The sequence below is a fragment of the Cricetulus griseus genome, chromosome 2 (assembly GCF_003668045.3).
Source record: "Cricetulus griseus strain 17A/GY chromosome 2, alternate assembly CriGri-PICRH-1.0, whole genome shotgun sequence".
Lineage (NCBI taxonomy): Eukaryota > Metazoa > Chordata > Mammalia > Rodentia > Cricetidae > Cricetulus > Cricetulus griseus.
Genome location: NC_048595.1, coordinates 375,358,811 through 375,378,048, shown reverse-complemented (window position 1 = coordinate 375,378,048; position 19,238 = coordinate 375,358,811). Strand labels below are relative to the sequence as shown.

Sequence of the window (19,238 nt, the reverse complement as noted above, 5' to 3'; positions counted from 1 at the left end):
TCCTGTCTTTCTCCATGGCCAGAGCCTATGAGCCAGAGCTGGGTGATGTGGGTGAAGTCAGTCTGCCTGTCCTGGAGTCTCTTCCGAGTCTCTTCTACAGGTGAGCCCCAGAGGCCTGCTGTCTCTTGACTTCTCAGGTTTTCTCTATTGCTCATCAATGAGGCTTTATTACCACCTCCTTGCCCTTCTGCTCTGCAGCAGACCCCCTGTTGTTTTAGTGGGAACAGCATGAGGGTTATAGGTTGAACTGATATGTTCAAGTTGAAAATGCCATTGTAGAAGTTCCCACTTAAAGTACAGAACATGGCAGTTTTGGGAAATGGGGTTTTTATAGAGGTGACCAAATTAAAATGGGACCGTGATTACAGGCCCTAATTCAGTCTGATAGGTATCCCAGTATAAAGGGTTAACTGGACACAGGGACAGGTACACACAGAGAGAAGACATACAAGAGGGAGTTCATGTGGTACTTTGTCACAGCAGCTCTAGGGCTCAGATTATTCATCACAACTGCCTGCCATTGTGTCTCCACAGGCCAGCCCAGGGCTGGGAAGGGCAGGGAATTCAGGCAGTCTGTTCCCTGTGGGGGAGATCAGGGTTCGCCATGCTCCCCATAACATCACCTGGAAGAGCAACAGGCCTTAGTCAATGGCCCTCTGATTCTCTCCACTCCATTTCCCAAGTCTTGTCCTTCTAAACAAAATGGTTTATTTAACTCAGAGGTGCCAAATTTTAGTAGAATCCTGGTCCAACGGGCACACCAGCCACTGACCTAGGAGGTTTGCACCTCATCCCAGCCTCCCTGAGGTGCTCATGTTCATAGAGAGTATAGGCCTTTTGCTGAGCACCCCCTCCTTGCCACAGGGACCCCAATGACTCAGGGCACCGTGTTGTAGACACTGTAGTTGTCCTTCTGAGTGACATGTAGCTTCCACGTGAAGAGGCGCTTCTGGGAGGGGAGGCCTCGCACCTGCCTCACCATGAGTTCCACATCCTCATCTGACAGTAGCCGAACCAGGTCCCCCTCAGCATCCTGGTAATTGAGAGCAATGTCCTCTCTCTGGAACTCACGCCTGGGGGAAACACATCAGGGTTAGTCTGAGTCTCCCAAGGAGAAGCCAGGGTCTTGGGACCACAGAGTGTGGTACTGGCCCTCATCATCCAAACAACTGTACTCCTATTCTTCAGATGAGCAAACTGAGGCGTGAAAGGAAGAGGGAGCTTTGTAATCCATTAGTGGTGCAGCCTGAAGCATTCTGCATCTGAGTGGGTAGAAGGCTTGAGTTTCCTAAGAAAAGTAGGCAAGGCAGCTCAGGGAGGCCTATGGGAGCCAGCAGACAGCCGTGGGGGATGACCCATGCTTCAACATGACTGGTGGGAGCAAGATCTGAGTTGGTTTCCCATGTTTGACCCAACAGGACTAATCTAATCATCTTGCAGAACTTCTGTCCCATGACTAAACTTCTTGAAAATTATTCCCAGGAAAGGACAATGTCCTTTGTTGACAGTGACAACCAAGAGGGAACTAGGCATGGCCAGGAGGACATTGTGAGTGTGTGTGTTCATTTGTTCATGTTTCTGTGTATGCGTGTTTTGTATGTTTGTATGTGTGTATCTTTGTGTTGTGGTGTTTATGTATATTTGTGTTTCCTTGTGTTTGTGAACGACTGCTTTGTGTTGTGTATATTGTGTATGTCTGAGCATACTGCGTTTGTGCTTGTTATATGTTGCGGGTGTGTATTGTTTTGTGTGTCTGTGTGTGGCTTTTTGTGTGAGTGTTTGTATGTGTGTGTTTATACATGTGTGTGCATGCACTGTAGAGATCTGAGCACACAGCAGATGACAGGAGGGGTGAACCTTGGTTACAGACACTGCCTTCTTCTTACCAGCTGCATTGCTTTTACCATAAGAGATGGGACAACACTTTATGGTTCTATGAAATAACAGTTCAGCAGTGGCCTGGACCACAGGGAAGTGGTTATTTCCCCAGCTGGGGGTTGTGCCTAACTTCAAGGCTTTCAACTAGAGACATGTTCTAACAGCCGACCCATAGTCACACTTTGACCTCAGCTGAGCCCTGGCCTTCTGCAGCCTGCGTGGCTCTTCTCTAAAGGCATTGTGGACTGCAGGAGCTGTGGGCATGGGCTGCAGGGGCTGGACGGACTGGAGCTGTCACAGGTGGTAGCCTTCCCCCTCCACCCCATTCTTCTCTCCAGGCACCTAACCTCTCACCTCATGAGCGCTAGCAGGTCTTTGAACAGAGGGGTGCTGTTGAGGTCTTCCTCCACTGCAATGTCCCTAAGGGGGACAGTGAAAAAGACGAAGCATCAGGGTGGGGGTCATGCTGGGGGGCCACAGCATCAGGCCAGGGAGGGTATGGGGACACAACCCCAGAGTGTAGATTGGGAGAGAGTAGTGTGACAGAGGTGGCAAGGAAGGTGAGTTGCCCTGTTCTCCCAGAAGGCCACCAACTTGATGGTTTTGATTGTATCTTCATAGTAGTAGCAGCGCAACCAGTTGGTGGTGTCATCTTCTTCAGGGAAGTCCTTGAGGATCTTCACGAAGGAGCCTGGGAAGATGCCAGTGGCTCCCTGGGCTGTGCCCTATAGGGAAAAAGAAACTTCCTCAACTGGAAGAGAGGCCTGGGGCATGTCTCAGAGCCCTGCACTCTTTATAATAACAAGGTCCTCTAGATTGTCCTCCAAAGTCCATGTGTCAAAGGCATGGACCCCAGGGTAGCTCTGCAGGAGGGTTGTGGGAGCTTGGAGAAACAAGTCCTAGTGGAAGTGCTTTCTGTCACGAGGGAGAGGGTTTCTTTAACAGGGCAGTGGGGACCTAGATCTTTCTTCTTTCTGATTTTTTTTATTTAACTTTTTATTTATTTACTTTTTTATTTTTCTTCCTGACCACAATGCAAGAATTTTGCACTCTCACATACTTCTGTCATGATGAGTGGCCTCAGCACGGAGTCACTTGGTAAGGAACTGGAGATCCCGAATAGTGAGCCATAGACAACCTTTTCTTTTCATAAGCTAGCTGCCTTGAGTGTTTTGTTATAGCGACCAAAGCCAACTAACACAGAGAGAAAAGGTGAGGAGATTCCCCAAGCTGCCCAACCCAGAAGACCAGCACTTCAGTTAAAGAAAAACTCTGAATTCACCTGGAAGGCTGTATGCGTCTCCCTCTCCTCTCTCTCCTCTCCCCTTCCCCTCTTCCCCTTCCTCATGCTTTGCTTCAGCCAAGAGTTTTGAGTACTGTTGTGCCATAGCTCTGAGCTCTGGAGTTACATAAATACTGTTCCTTCATGCAACACTTTTGGCAGCACAGAATGGTAGGGGACATGTGAACACACAGGCCCTCTGTGGCAGATAGCCACATGTGTGGAAATCAGGGCAGGGGAGACCCTGGGGGTACAGAGAAGCCTGAAAGTGATTCACACTCCTTCTCATCTCCTGGGTGTCCCCCAGAAGCAGGACCAGGACCCCTACCTTGTCTCTGTATTGCTCATGTGATCACTTAATCTTTGTGACCATGAGACAGAAGATGCATTTTTCTGTGTGCATGTATGTGTGCATGTGTGTGTATATGTGCATGTATATTTATAAGTGTGTGCATGTGTGTGTATGCATGTGTGTGTTATGTGTGTGTATATGTGCACATGTATTTATGTGTGTGCATATGTGCATACGTGCATATGAATGCGTGTATATGTGCATATGTATTTATGTGTGTGCATATTCATGTGTGTACATGTACATGAGTACATATACAGGCTAGAAGACAACTTCAGATGTCATTTCTCAGACTCTCTATATTTTTTTCTTTTTGCAACGGGGTCTCTTAGAAGCCCAGGACTCATCTGTACTGGTTAGTTTTTGCCAACTTTACACAGATAGGGTCATCTGGGAAGAGGGAACCTCAGCTGAGAAAATGCCTCCATCAAATTGGCCTGTGGGCAAATTTGTGAAGCATTTTCTTCATTAATGGTTGATGTGGGTGGGTCCAGCACACTGTGTGTGGGGCCATCCCTGGGCTGGTGGTTCTGTGTTGTATAAGAAAGCAGGCTGAGCAAGCCATAGGGATCAAGCCAGTAAGCAGTGCCTCTCCAGGGCCTCTACATCTGCTCCTATCTCCAGGTTCCTTTATTTCCCTCAGGGATGGAGTGTGACCTGGAATGTCCTCCCCAAGTTGCCTTTGGTCATGGTGTTTATCACAGCATAGAAAGCAGACTAGAACATGGCCATTTTGTGGCTGGTCTGACTGGCCAGCTAGCCCCAGGGATCCACCTGTCTCTGCCTCCCCAGAACTGGATAAGCATAGCACTGTATCTGATTTTTGGATGTGGGTCCTAGGGATGAGCACAGGTCATTTTGCTGCCTGAGTTCACATCCTTCTGTGCCATCACACAGACCTATAAACTGATGTCCCAATTCCTGCAGCCCAAAATCTGATGGTGGCCACAATCCAGCCTGTAAGACTTTCTAGAAAACTGGACTGGGTCTTATGACAGGGTCACCACAGCAGCCTCTTGGGTGAACAAGGCTGCTACCCAGCTTCTAAGACCTAGTGCACAAAGAGGCAGAAGTTCAAACAGCCCAGTCTCTACACCTGCCACGCTCACTCCTCTCCAGCCCCGGGACACCAGGGATCCTGCCTCAGCCTGACCCAGAGCTTCCTTTAGACACCGAGGTGCAGAGAGTGTCCAATAGTGACAATCTCATCTGATTGAGAAGGCCAGGCCCAGGTCAGGGACCTGGCACACAGCCACTTCCCTGTCACTGTGGAGCAAAGTAACTCCCAGGGCTCCCAGCTTCAGGGTCTCATCCGCAGTACCCTCACATGCACCAGGAACAAGGCACCCAGACTTTCTGGCGACAAGGCCTGGACTGTATCCGCCTCTCCCTTATCCCTGCCAGGAACTGATGAAGAAACAGTGTTTTCGTCATTTACAGGAAAGGAAACCATAGGGTTGAGCAACCTCCTGAGGTCCAAGAGGCCAGCTAAAAAGAGCGAACAGTCCAGACAAGCTGGTCAAGTACTCTGTCCTGTTGTTGTTTTGCAGTTTGGTGGGTGGGACCCAGGGTCTTGCACACTAGGCAAGTGCTCCTGCACTTAGTGGCCTCAGGCATGGACACCTGCTCTTAATTACAGTCACATTATCACATATGAGCCCCACATCTCTCATTGGGGAAAAGTGTGACCCACAAAGCAAACATGGGGAGACCTATGTGGTTGTTGTGACTGGGTACACTGCCAGCATCTAGCAGGGAGAACAGGATGCTGCGAACACCCTGCACTGTACAGAATAGCCCACCCTCCCCAAAGCTAAGAGTATCAGTTCCTAGAAGCCCTGTTAGTGATCAAAAGGACTAAAATAGGGAGGCCGTGAAGTGGCTCAGGGGGTGGAGAGGCTACCTGCTAAGCCTGACAAACTGAATTCCACCACTGGGACCAGCCTGGTGGAGTGGGTGGGTGGGGGCAACTCCTGAAAGCTGTTCTCTGACTTCAACATGCGCTGCCGGTGAATGCTCTGCTTCATCAACACACTCGACTCTGCCTCACCCCATCATCACCTCACCCTCACCTCATCCTCACCCCATCCTCACCTCACCTTCACCTCACCTCACCTCATCCTCACCTCATCCTCACCCCATCCTCACCTCATCATCACCTCATCATCACCTCATCCTCACCCCATCCTCACCTCATCCTCACCTCATCCTCACCTCACCCTCACCCCATCCTCACCCCATCCTCACCTCACCCTCACCTCACCCTCACCTCATCCTCACCTCACCCTCACCTCATCCTCACCTCACCCTCACCTCATCCTCACCTCATCCTCACCTCATCCTCACCCCATCCTCACCTCATCATCACCTCATCCTCACCCCATCCTCACCTCATCCTCACCTCATCCTCACCTCACCCTCACCCCATCCTCACCCCATCCTCACCCCATCCTCACCTCACCCTCACCTCACCCTCACCTCATCCTCACCTCACCCTCACCTCATCCTCACCTCACCCTCACCCCATCCTCACCCCATCCTCACCTCATCCTCACCTCATCATCACCTCATCCTCACCCCATCCTCACCTCATCCTCACCTCATCCTCACCTCACCCTCACCCCATCCTCACCCCATCCTCACCCCATCCTCACCTCATCCTCACCTCATCCTCACCTCATCCTCACCTCACCCTCACCCCATCCTCACCCCATCCTCACCCCATCCTCACCCCATCCTCACCTCATCCTCACCTCATCCTCACCTCACCCTCACCCCATCCTCACCCCATCATCACCTCATCCTCACCCCATCCTCACCTCACCCTCACCTCATCCTCACCTCACCCTCACCCCATCCTCACCCCATCCTCACCTCACCCTCACCCCATCCTCACCTCATCCTCACCTCACCCTCACCTCACCCTCACCTCATCCTCACCTCCTCCTAATGTATAACTTTACACTCATCCTCTCTCTACCTTCATCTCTACTGTCACCTCCACTCTTCCTCTCATCTCGTCTCCATCTAATCTCCACCCTTACCTCTAACTTCACGTTCATCCTCGCGTCCACTGCCTTTTCTGTTGACTCTCTCTAATATCACCTCCATCTCACCTCCAGCCAGTCTTTGTTGATCCTGCTGAGAAGGAAGATCACATCTCCAGCTTTGAAGCTAAGCTCCAGTTTGCTGTTCCCGGTGAAGTCAAACAGGGCCTGAGGAAAAGGACACCATGCTGAGAGGGAGAAAATGCTTGTTGAGCCCTTGAAGGCCTATAACTACTTTGGCAGCCCTTTTTACAGGTGTGGAAACCGAGGGTTTGGAAGGGTGCTGATACAGCCCCTCTGTTTGTGGGGGACCTCGGGTTGGAGCCCTAGTCTCCCCAGCTGCAGGGCAGGTGGTCCTTTCAGAGCTGGTAGGGTGCACATCCAGGGGAGGGCCCAAACCTGAGCTGGGCCTGCCCTGCTCCCCCACCTCCCTGGCCTCGCTGTAGGCTAAAGTTCTCCTGTACCCTGCAGCTCTCTACCAGGGCACTACCCACACTGGTTTTGAAATGACATTTGTGTGTTTCTGAGGAGCTACTGTTCCAGAGGTACAGTGTGTGTCTAGAGGACAAGGCTGTGTCTGAGGCTTTGGTCCACAAGGCAAATCTGGCCCAAGAATCCCAGCAAACTCTCCGGATGAGCTGATGAATGGCCAGCTACTCCCCTGCTTCTGTGTGCTGGGCACTTCCCTGCCCTCAGCTAGGCAGGGGTGCTCAGAATCCAAGGCTGACGCTTTGGACCCTCTTCCTGTCCGGTACCCAGCACCATGCAAATACACAGTGGTGCACAGCAGGCGGGCTCCATAGCTGCCATGGGTGAGGTCTAGCTTGTGGATACCTCTGCTCTTGGAGCTTCCATGCGGTCCATGCTGGCGCCTTGTGGAGACACACCCTTGCTATGGAAAGAAAAAGGGTTGTCAGCCTTGTGGATCCCCCCAGGGATCACTTTCTGGGTTGGAGAGGCCAGGAAAGAAAGATGATAAGCCCAGCCGCTTCTGCAGCCAGCCCTCATACTGTATTCCCACGGCTGCCCCGGCGGCGGTTGTTCTTCCACAGAAGACCCGGGGGCTAGAGCTTGGAGAAGGCTTGGAGAGGAGGTGGCAGCTCGGAATCCTTAACTCTCCACCTGTCCTCAGCTTGGCTCTCAGAGCCAAACTCTCTCACTGTGTTACTTATTCCATTTCAGCCCAGGAAACTGAGGCTATGAGAGGTGCCTGCCTTCCTAGGTGCACAGGGAAGTGGCTGGGGGAAGAGGGAATTTGGGGGAGGTTTGAGCTCAGGAGCCCTGCCTATTTTTCCTCAGCTTTTTGAAGAAGTGACTGCTCAGAAACCTGCGCCTCTAGAGGCATTGTGGTGCCTCTAGGCTAGCCTGGTTAATTTTTCTGTGAGGGTCAGGGTTGGAAGAGAGCACAGGACCCTCTGGAATGAGGAGCAGCAGCGACCCCTGGGGGCTAGAGACGGGACTCAATTGCTGGCTCCGAGGGAGTGCCTTGATGGACACTTACATTTTGCGCGTGCGCGGTCGGAGCCGGCGGAGTGCCTGGGGCACCTGCTCTGCATCGTATGCAGACTGATAAAAGAAGATCCTGACATCGGGGTCCATCAGCACAAAGACGGGCAGGCTCAGGAGGCTCTGCGTGGAGAGGGGCAGGACAGGGTGAGCAGTCGGCACAAAGATCTAGACAGTCCTGTCGCCACACCAGCCCCCTCTACCCATCATCTACCCTAAAGCATTCTCGGAGGGCAATAAACATGGGATACTAGCCCTCAGAAGCCGAAGGAGACAATTTCCAATTGGCTTCTGGCCCAGGATAAGCAGGGGAGCGGTGCTGGCTTGATAGTTCATTTGGAATCATCTAATGGTCCCCAGAGACAGCAATTAAGGGTCCTGGTTATGCCAGGAACTTACCCTATAATAACCTGGAAGCTAGGATCAGAGAGGGAAGTGATCTGCCCAATGCCACACAGCTTAGTAAGTAACAGAGCCTGAGTCACTGGAGAGGCTTGCATAGAGTCTCATTGTAGCTGAGGCGGGCCTCAAACTTGCTGTGTAACCAAGAATGACCTGGAACTTCTGATCATCCCTCCTAAGTGCTGGGATCACAGATGTGAGCCACCACGTCCACTTTATTTGGTACAGGGACTCAAACCCAGGACTTCTCGAATGCTAAACAAGCACTCTAGTTACTGAGTCATAAAGGACAGTGCCTGGCCCAGGGTCCGGGGATCAGATCTTGAAAGTGACTGGGATGGGGGGACTTGCAGGTTGATGTCTTCTACCCCGTGCACACTCCTCTCTCTACCCTGTGTACACACACTATAACTAAGCTATGAGACATGGGGCAGGGGAGCCTGACATGGCTACCTATCTAGTCCCAGAGCGTTCAGGTAACCTGCAGAGCAGAGGCCAGTTTTGGGGAGCTACTGTTCCAGAGGTACCCAGAGTCCTGTGGAAAATCTCAGGATCACAATTAGAAGCAGGTTCACAGCTCCAAAAACATCTTCACCTCATTTCCTCAACAGACTCCAGCTTTACTCAAGGAACGTAGAGAGCTGGAGAGACCACCCATTTCACAGAGGAGAAAGTCACAGCTTCTTGAGGGAAGATGTCTTGCTTATTCCAAGGCACCCATCTCAACAAGTCTCCAAACCCAGAGCTCTCCAGCTATGAAAGGCACCTCTGGATACAGAGAAAGGCTTTCCATCAAGCCATGGCTTGGATGCTTCTACTGACTGGGTGCTCACTACCTTGCAAGGCACACTAGCCCTTCCCTGCATGGTTGCAATGGTGGGGGTGTCTTTTCCTGGCTACCCTGGCCTCTGTCTCTAACACCGTTTCTTCTGTGTTCCCATACCATAGCAAGCCGAGAGCGTGCATAGTGGGAACACATAGAACACCCAGCCGAGGCCATTGAGTGTAGCCCATGTCCAGCTGTGCCTTGGTGAAAAGAGGTATGAGCTCAAAGGGGGCCTTCTCTGACCTGAGGGAGGGGAGGGGATCTACTGTTATGTCCCCATTGTGTGGTTTTGTGGTTTACCTGCCACTGTTCCCATTGGGCAGCAGGTGTCCTAGGGGAGCAGGCACTGAGTCTTAGAGCTTGGCACACTCAAGGATTTGTCAAGCATGACTCCTCATGACCCAGATCCTGGATCCCTGAGAACATACTCTGCTTCTCTTTCCAGCCAGGCTTCTTAGGATTGAAGACGGGGCCATGGGGGCTTCAAAGAAAGCCCAGTTCTCAAATTCATGCCCCAAGGAACTACCTTCCCTGATCGCTCAAGCACCAAGGGGAGATGGCAGCAGATACCTTCATGTAGGCATTGAGAGCAGGGATCCGGGTTTCAGCAATCTCCTGTTTCACACCCATGTAGACTTTGGCTGTGGAGAGAAATGCTGCTCAGAGCCTGGACCACGTGGTGCCTGCCCTTCAACTGCCCCATAGGCAGAAAACTGTCCAGCGCCCCTCTGCCCAGCTCAAAGATCTTTCTGCCTTCAGTCATGGAACCAGGGTGTGACCAAGACATTTTCCAACTGCATCTTCTAATCACACCATCACTAGAAGATAGAGGGAATTCTCTATGTCATGCCTAGACAAAAGTGTGTATGCACATATACCCTCATGCATACACACACACACACACTCAGCACATTGCATATACTCTATACACCCACGCAAAGCTCAAACAGAGCAAGCCCATGCATGCATACTCTCACTCACACAGACACATGCATTCACACTCACATACATGCATACACACATATGCATGCAAGCGCATACATGCACTCAAATGTACACATATGAACTGACATATACACTCACATATGTGCACACACATATACATAGAAATACTGCATTCAGGAACATGTACATACATGTGTGCATGCGAATAACACATACAGTGTACCCACATGCACGTGTGTACAGACACACATATATATATGCAAATACACACATAAGGTCTATGTGTATAAACTCATCCAAGGTACACTACACATATGCACACAGATGCAACATGCTTTTACACACAAATGTATGTACACACACAACATGTTTTTAGCAGATGCACATGTATTCATGCATACACACACTCACAAGCCTTAGCTCTGAGCATGGGATCTCTGCTTGCCCTGATCACAGTGGTTTCCCATCCTCGCGTTTGGATAACAGTCTGGTCAACATCTCACTAGGTAGGGATCCACAGAACAACTACATTGCATGTTGGAGGTGGGGGCTTCCCAAGGTCCCTTTCAGTAGGCTGCCATAGTTAGAAATCATGGGCCCCAAGCCCCACTCACACATATTGACAGTTGCAGATGGATAAGTATCTGGTGGGTGGATGAAAGAGCCAAGGCCCGAATACACGGAAGAGTGTTCTAGGAAAGACGCAGCAGGTGATGTCCAACCAAGTGACAAATGTCCTCTAGGAGCACCAGGAGGCAGGAGGCAAGCACTTGGGGGAGCTGCCCCCAGAGAGCTGTACCAGAAGGCAATTCTGTGCAGCCTTGTGCCACAGGACAGGCAGGCTAGGTGCCTGTGATGCCAGAAGGGCGGTGCCTGTGATGCCAGAAGGGCAGTTTATAAAGGTTGGAACTAGGTAGAAGCCATGAACAGAAACATGACAGGCACAGGCACCAGTTGGCTTGCCAGAGTGGATGTCTGGCATGAGAAGACAAGAAAGGACAAGGATGGAGGGGAGATTGTCCTGTTTCTAGGGTAGTCGGGAGAGCAGGGTGTGCGCAAGGGTGAACAGGAATCAGGATGGCAGGAGGGAACTAGAGATAGAGGAGGCCTAGTGGAGGAAACATAAACAGGACCCTCAGCTCCAGAGAGCAGACCAGAACTGCAGGACTCTGTCCTGAGGTCAGTGTTGGTGGGGTAGGAGGAGCTGAAACCAGAGCAGAGGGAGATGCAAGGGTGAGACCCCGAGCAGCAGGAACACTTCATGATAGCTCATCAGCTGGTGGGGCAGGGAGGAGCCTACGCAGATGCCCTGTGGAGGGGCAGCAGATGCCCTGTGGAGGGGCAGTGTGTGGAGGAGACAGGCCAGAGCTATGGGGGGAATGGGAGGGTGGGGATGGAATCCGAGGAGAGAGGTGTTAGCTCGGAATGGCAGAGCCCCCTCCTCACCACTCCCAAGTGGGGAAGGGAGGGACAAGGCAGGGAGGGCCCTTGCCACTCAGCCCAGTGTCCTTGTTGGGAATGGATGAAAGGAATGTGCTCTTTCTAGAGTAGGGGACAGTGCACACATGGGAGGTGGGTTGGGAGAAGGGAAGAAAGACAGGCCTCTGAGGCTTGGGGAAGATGTAAGCGATATGACAGAGACAGCTGCGTCTCCAAGGAGTCACTTGGGCTAGCTCAGGAGCGGGTGGCACTGGAGATGTGGAACAGGGTGGGGGCATGTGAGGAGGAGGCCCAGGACGATGGGGATGGGGTTGGAGGCTATTTGTACTCAGAACTATGTAGTACCCTGCTTCTTCAAGGGACTTAGAAGGAGCCTCATAGTGGATGAGGGAGACAGGAAAGACTAACTAGAATTCAGGTGCTGTATGATCCCAATCTGGACTCCCAGGGGGTGGGCGGCCATATTAGGAGGCAAAAACTCTAGTGGTGAAGGTACCCAGAAAACAGAGGGCTGGCAGTGCGGGAGGGGTGGGGCAGGGGACGGACACACATACAGAGATGGCAGGGAGGGGACTGTTGGGGGACACTGCCAAGTACAGGATCACTGGCCAAGTAAATAGTTTGTAAAAGGAGTTGAAATAACCTTCTGCAGAGCTGGAAGGTGAGGCAGGGACCAAGGCCAGCTCTGGACTTCAGGGCAGATTACAGCCTACCTGGCAGCGTGGGCAGGCTGCAGGTAAATGGGCTGCTCTTGCTCTCTGGCCCGAACCGCTCCTCCAGTTTGCTCTGCAGGGCATAGAACTGACGATAGCGGCGGTAGATGAGGTACTTGGATCCTCCTTTCGTCTTCACCTCAATGACAAAAACCTGAGGAGGAGAGAAGCCAGGGGTGAGGAGGGTTGGGAAGTTTGGGGGAGTCTGGGAGTCTGAGGTGGTTATGAGATGAAAGCTGGGAAATGGAGGTGTCTAGAAGGTAGAGAGGGTTGGGGGGCTAGAGAAGGACTGGAGGGAGAAAGACTGGGGAGATCAGGGGACTGAAAGGTAGAGGGACTGGGTTACAAGGGAGGACAAGGGATCCCAGAGGTAGGCACGGGGCACTGGAGTAGGAAGGACACAGAGGCAGGCATAGCAACCCAGGGGTCAGGGCAGAATCTAGCAGGCACAGGGTGGGGTCAGAGGTCACAGAGAGGGAACATGCTTTCAAGTCCTGCACTGTACTGGGTGGGGTGAGCCTTCAATGGGGTGTCCTGTGTGCTTGAATGCGTTCAGAAGCACCCCACATTCTATCTAGCACATGTTGGCAATCAGCCTGTCTAGAGAAACCACAGTCAAGATGTCCCAGAGAATTGCCAGGTGTTCCAAAGAGAAAAGCTGCCTTACTGAGACAAGAGACGAAAGATGGAGGGTCAGAGGTTAGAGGGCAAAGGAAAAGGGGCTGCTGACTTACAAAGTGGCTGGTGAAGCCCCTCTTCTCCTCGATGTCAGCGATGTTGGCTGAGATGGCCACATCATCAGGAAGCTGTTCAAAGTCACTGGAGGAGGCCAGAGGAAGGGACAAGTTACTGCCTTTGCCTGTTCTGGGCAAAGCTGGTGGAGCCCTGCACTCCTCATTCTGCACCCTGTCCATGCCCAGCACCCTGTTGATGCTGGGAACCCAGAGATGTCAGGTCAAGCCCTGAGCATGAGAGACGCCGAGAGGGAGTTGGGCATCACCAGCTGGCTTCTTGTCCAACCAACCACTTGTCAACCACACTGCCCACCCAGGAGCCCGCATCCCCCTGTGGCAGCCCTGTGCTAGGCTCTGCATGAAGAATGTGCTGGGGGAGCCTGCAGGAGTTAAAGTCTTAGTCTCCAAGGTATCCCCAGGGAAGTGCTGCGAATCTCTAGGAAGGATGGGTCTCATGGAAGGTGTTTGGGTTTCTAGGGCTTTCCTTGAGGGGGACTGAAGGAATATGTTTGTCTCCAGTCCCTCTGTTTGCATCTGGTTCCAAAAGCAAGTGGTTCACTTTGCCTTGTACTCCTGCTTCAATTTGCTGCTATTGCCAGAGGCCCAAGGCAAAGGGGGTGCCCCACTTTTGACTGGGATCTATGGAACCATGAGCCCACATAGGCTTTTCTACTCTATATATTGACTGCAGTATTGTTATAGTAACACGAGGCTGACTGACAGAGTGCTCCCCCACATCCCCATGAAGAGAACTGCTGACAATGTAGGTAGGTCAACCAGAAATCACTGGAAACTAAGGAGGTCCCTCCAGGCAGTGGGGACAGCTTATGCTAAGATTCTGAGCCCCAAGGAAGAACCTGATGGGCCCTGAGGTGGATAAGTTAGTCTGAGGGTCTTAGGAGCTGGGTGGGCTTCAGGAACCCCTATGATGAGGGGGTTCATCATGGGCAGCCAGCAATGTGGATAGAAAATAAAGGGCAGAGACTGAATGAAACAGATCCATAGGAGGCCCTAAGAGTGAGAGGTCATATGGGACAGGAAAACAAAAGATAGGACCTCAGATGATGCTATTAGCATTCTGTGTGTCCCTGGTTTTTCCTGGACCGTTGCTTGCCAGCGGCGCTCAGTGTGGGACGTGCCTAGCTTGGAGAGGCAGTGTGCCATAATTGGCATACAAAACAGCAGTCCCATTCTTTCTCCCACATGCCCTTGAGGCCCAAAGCAACCATGTGACTAGCTCTGGTCAATGAGATGGGATGGGGGGGTGACATCTGGATCTGTAGCAACCACAGGGCACCCATGAGGCAAAAGCACAATGCAGCACGAGAGTCTGTAATGCCAGTGTGGCTTCCCCTGAGCTACTGAGCTAGAGCAGCTTTCCGCTGGACGTTCACTGTGAAAAAGAACCAAGACCAGACCAGTCCCTCTTTTCCCTGCAGCCTAATGCATTTCCAAAGGGACACATGACCAAGGTAAGTCAGCACAGCTGAGTGAAAGAAAAGGGCACGGCAAGAGTGGTGCTTGCTTCTCTCTCTCTCTCTCTCTCTCTCTCTCTCTCTCTCTCTCTCTCTCTCTCTCTCTCTCTCGTTTCTCTGTATAGCCCTTGTTGTCCTGGAACTCACTCTGCAGACTAGTCTGTCCTCAAATTCACAGAGAACCCCCTGCCTCTGCTTTCTGTGTGCTGGGATTAAACTTGTATGCCACAATTGCCAGCCAGGCCAAGCGTTTCTAACCAGCACAGGGAGAGGTGGGGCTTGGGGACTCAGGTCAGGTCAGGCTAATGTGAGCAGTCTCTGGACAGACATCCAGCAGGAAGCTGGTGTGCAGGTGTGCAGGTATGGGGACTAGCATAGTGGGGCTGACTTGGCATGGCTAGGGTGAGAGCCACCTGCCTATGGTTTGTGGCCACGGTTAAGACTTAAGACCCTTCAGGAGAAGAGTTGCCAGTGAATGGAAGAGGGCTGAGGAGGGCAATCAGAGATAGGCCACCAAGCACAGCCAAGGTCAGCCAGCCAGCCACTTTTACCCAGACCGGGAAGTAGGAAACAGGGGTAGCCAGGCATTGGTGGTACATTATCTGTGGTCTCAGAAATTCAGAGGTGGAGGAAAGGGATCAGCCCGGCTGCAGAGGGCGACCCTTGAGGAAGAGGGGTAAGGCGGAGGTGGAGGAGGAGGAAGATAGTACGATGACAAGAAAGATGAGATGGATGAGGAGGAGGGTGGGTAGGCCAAGAAGAATGAGGAAGCGATGAGGAGGAGGGGGAGGAGAAGGAGCAGAAGAGCAAGAGGGATGAGATGGGAAGGGGAGGGGAAATGGATGGGAAGGAAGGAGGGTGACAAGGAGGAGGAGGAGGAGTAATCGGATTCTCCTGGCAGTGCCTGAGAGACAAATGGGACGACTGTTTCATACAATGTCTCACAGCAGGTGGGACCCAGGAGCCTGCACACCCCCATCCCAGTCACTTTGCCCCTGGGACTTGGTCCATCCCTGGATGGTGCATGAGGACACTGGAGTCACCAGGCAGTGACTCAGGGAGTCAGCAGGTCAGAAGGGGTTGTCTCCCAGGCTAGGGTTCCTCTGTGGCCGCTGGTGACCTTTCCACTCACTTTTCAACATGGTGCACGAGCCCCTGGGAAGAGTGGCCCCATCTACTTCCCCCAGAGGCTTAGTGCAATACTAAATTCAGTAGTAACTTCCTGGGCACTAAGGCTGGGGTGGAGCAGGAAGGAATGAGAAAGGGAGGAATGGCTATGGGCCATTCTGGAAGGTTGGGTAACAATGATACACCTGAGAGTGCTGACAGCACACCAGCATCTAGGTAGCTGAGTCACAGAACTAGGAAACTGAGTCACAGAGCGGTTAAGGAGCTTGCCCAGGTTAGGAAGCTGGGATTTGAGACAAAGCAGCTGAGAGATGATGGATGAACCTGAGCCCTTGCCTGTTCCTACATTCTGTCACCTGGACCATAGAAGAGGTACTACCTAGCACGAAAGGACCCAGTCTCTAGTACCCCACTCTGAGGAGCGGGGAAATTGAATACTCAATGAGTAATCCTCCTGCTTCACCACGGCCAAGACCTCTCCGAGGGAGAGGTAACCCTTACTACATCCCTCAAGGCATCAGCAGTGCTGCAGAGGTTAGAACTGCCAGAGGGAAATGAAGTTCCCTACAGCCAAAGTCAGGGAAGCACAGAGGAGTTGGCAATGGCAGCAGAGAAGGCCTTTCAGGAAGGGAAGGCAGTGGAGAGTGCAAAGGCCTACTTCCTGGTCCATGTAAGAGGGACAATTTGAAGGAACCTCGGAGAGGCATGTTGGCAGAACACAGGACATGAGACAGAACAAGGACAGAGGAGGCCAGACACAGGCAGGTCCCACACAAGGGATCTTCATGCCTTGTGAAATGACCTCAACTTTTTTCTGGGGTAGAAGAACCTAGAAGTGTGCTAGGCATATCAGATTGGACCAGAAAAGACCTTGGGGGCCTCTTCCCATCCTCTGGTTCCTCCCACCTCTCTGACAATGGAGACAATCAACCATGGAGACAGTATTACATGGTCAGGAGATCCCCTCCGTGACAACCAGGATCTCTACAATATCAGAAGGGCAGGGATGCTCTCACGCTGCATCCCTAAGTGTCCAGAATGATACCAGGTCCTTAGGAAGCTCACAGGTAAATGACCTTTACCTGTGACTAGCCAGAACACAGGTAGATGCAGTGTGAGTAGCCTGGTGGCTTGCTAGGTTGGCAAGGAGGCTGAGGGGTGGGGATAGGGCAGAGGCCTGGGAACCCACTAAACCTCCAGGATAGTTGTCCCCTCAGGACCCACTTAGGTTCTGCTGGGTCGATACCAGGCTGCATGCACAGGAGAACTGCTTGTGGTAGTCAGCTTGGGGACCTGATCTGGAGAGTCTTGAAAACTGCCGGTTCATAGTACCTCAACCACAGTACGAGGGACATGTGGCTAAAGGAACTAAATTCCCAGCTGCCCTTGAAGTGGCCCTATTTAGCTCTGGACATCTGTCCACAAGTTTCTAGAAAGGGATGCTGTATATACTGTCTCCTTGTCTGCATCTGATGGCCTTAGGACCTGGACTCATGACCCCATGAGGGGCAGAGGAGGGGAGCTGCCCCTCTGAGGGCAGAGCACAACTGTGAAAAAGACAGAGTGGGTGGAGGAAACACTCAGCCCTGCTGGCCATCACAGGTGTCATCTGAACCCTGCACTATGGGGGGCTATTCTGACCCCTGCCCCAGCACTAACTCCTATTGCCACACAGACAAGCCCCCTCTGACCTTTGATCTGCAGAAGTCCCATCATTTTTGCCAGATTTCACGGCCCTGTGCTCCCACCTGGGCCTCAACAGCCAGACCCAACTCTGGTATCTCCTGGGTGATTCAGAGGGAGGCTTGCTCCCTAATGTTGCTTTCTGTGTGATTCAGGGGACATACTCCAAACTCTGTCATTTGGGTCCTCGAATGCAGATGGCAGCACAGACCTGGCTCCAGAAGAGACACAGAGCAAGGGTTGACTGAAGAGGCAGCCAGGACCAGGGCCACGAGGCCTGGCTGTTGCTGTCTATACAATGCCAGTTTTGTCTGAGATAGATCTAGGTCATTGTTGAGCTCTAGCAGATTTATTGATCATCTAGTGTGTACTAGGGCTACTCTGCCTCCCAAAGACACAGCTGTGATCCAAAAGACCCAAAACACCCTCAGGCAGGCAGGGCAGAGGAAAATTAGTAATCGTGACCCCCACACACACATTGTGTTAGACATCTAAAGGCCATTCAGGAAAAGGAAGTTGAGTCCGTTAGCACAGCCAGGGCTTTCTGAACCTAGCCCTGAGCAAAGACAGGAAACACAGAGGCTGACTTCTGCCCCAACAGCTGATGGAAAGCAACCTCTGGCTGCCAAGTACCAGGAACCCAAGCCTAGCCCCCAGGACACCTGTGCTCTCAGGCTCTGCCACCCACTCATTCTGTGACCATTGGCCACATCCAAGCCACTCCCCACTCTGAGCCTTAGAATTCTCACTGCTGACCTACAAAGTCAAGGTTCCAGAAACAGTTGTGGGAGCCTGCATCTGGTATGGATGCACTGATATCAGGCAACAGAAGGGATGACCTCTTAACACCCCCAGCCTCCTCACAGGCCTGCTGGGATCAGTGAGAAAGCCTGGGAGGAACGTGGGCACACTCTCACCTCTCTGAACGCAGCTGCTGGGCCAAGGCCATGGCTGTGGGTGGGCAGGAGAGCAGGTGGATGAGGGCCTTGCCCTCTCACTTCCTCTTGTCTGTATCTGGGAGCCACCCGAGGCTTGGAGGTCTCGAGGAGCAACCTTTGAGGACGCCTTTCCCTCCCCAGCGTCTCTGGACCCTCCTTGAAGTACCTCCTTCAGGCTCTGAGCTGCTTCATCCCACACTTCTCCTCACCCACTTCCTGACTGCATAGCAGTTGAGGAAGTGCTACCCTGGGGTTCTGGGCTTGCATGAGGCCACTGGCTTTGGGGACTTCCCCAGGGCCTATCTCTGGTGCTAAGCCCCACCCACAAAAGAAGCACTTTCAGCTCCGTCTAGTCCATTAGGAAACCCCATGGCCCTAGGAACTCATTGTCACTATCATTTCCTGAGCCCCTTGCCCAAGCTTCCAAGGCCTGCCACCCCTAAGGTCTGCTGGAGACACTACTGCCAGGAAGCTCTCCTGCTTCTTCTTCCTCTATTATACTAGGGTGTGAAGGTTGACTTATGCCCCATCTTGTCCTCACCCTGGTGCTCTGGACTTTGAGAGTCCATGTTCAGCTCTCCTGGACCTGCCAAGTACACTGAAGCTCTCCTTACAAACTGCCTCCACCTCTCCTGCTGGCCTTAGAATCCCCAAGGCTGCCTCCTCTCCCCAGTTCTCCCTTCCCTCACCTCCTGCCTCTGGTAAGTCTCATCTAGGAAGTTAGCCTTTGAGTGACAGGCCAGTCCTGACCACGCCTTCCTTTCACTCTCAGGGTTTTTCCTGCAGACAGTCCCTCCCAGCTGGAGTCCCTATTCCTGTGTGTTCCACTTGTGTTTGTGTGCCAGGCTGCTTCTTCCAGGCCAGCACCATCCTGAAGACACCCAGACTA

At 52.4% G+C, this 19,238-nt stretch overlaps 1 protein-coding gene across 1 annotated transcript; it reads right to left on the bottom strand.

Moving 5' to 3' along the window:
• Positions 1–715: 715 nt before the first annotated feature.
• Ncf4 (neutrophil cytosolic factor 4) lies at positions 716–19,023 on the bottom strand. The gene is made up of 10 exons (XM_027403924.2): positions 18,329–19,023; positions 13,126–13,210; positions 12,392–12,545; positions 9,864–9,934; positions 8,061–8,188; positions 7,394–7,451; positions 6,629–6,727; positions 2,473–2,603; positions 2,233–2,298; positions 716–1,073 (listed from the first exon to the last, which is right to left on the bottom strand). The coding sequence occupies exons 1-10, from the start codon at positions 18,358–18,360 to the stop codon at positions 878–880; spliced, it is 1,020 nt and encodes a 339-aa protein (XP_027259725.1). The 5' UTR covers positions 18,361–19,023; the 3' UTR covers positions 716–877.
• Positions 19,024–19,238: the final 215 nt, after the last annotated feature.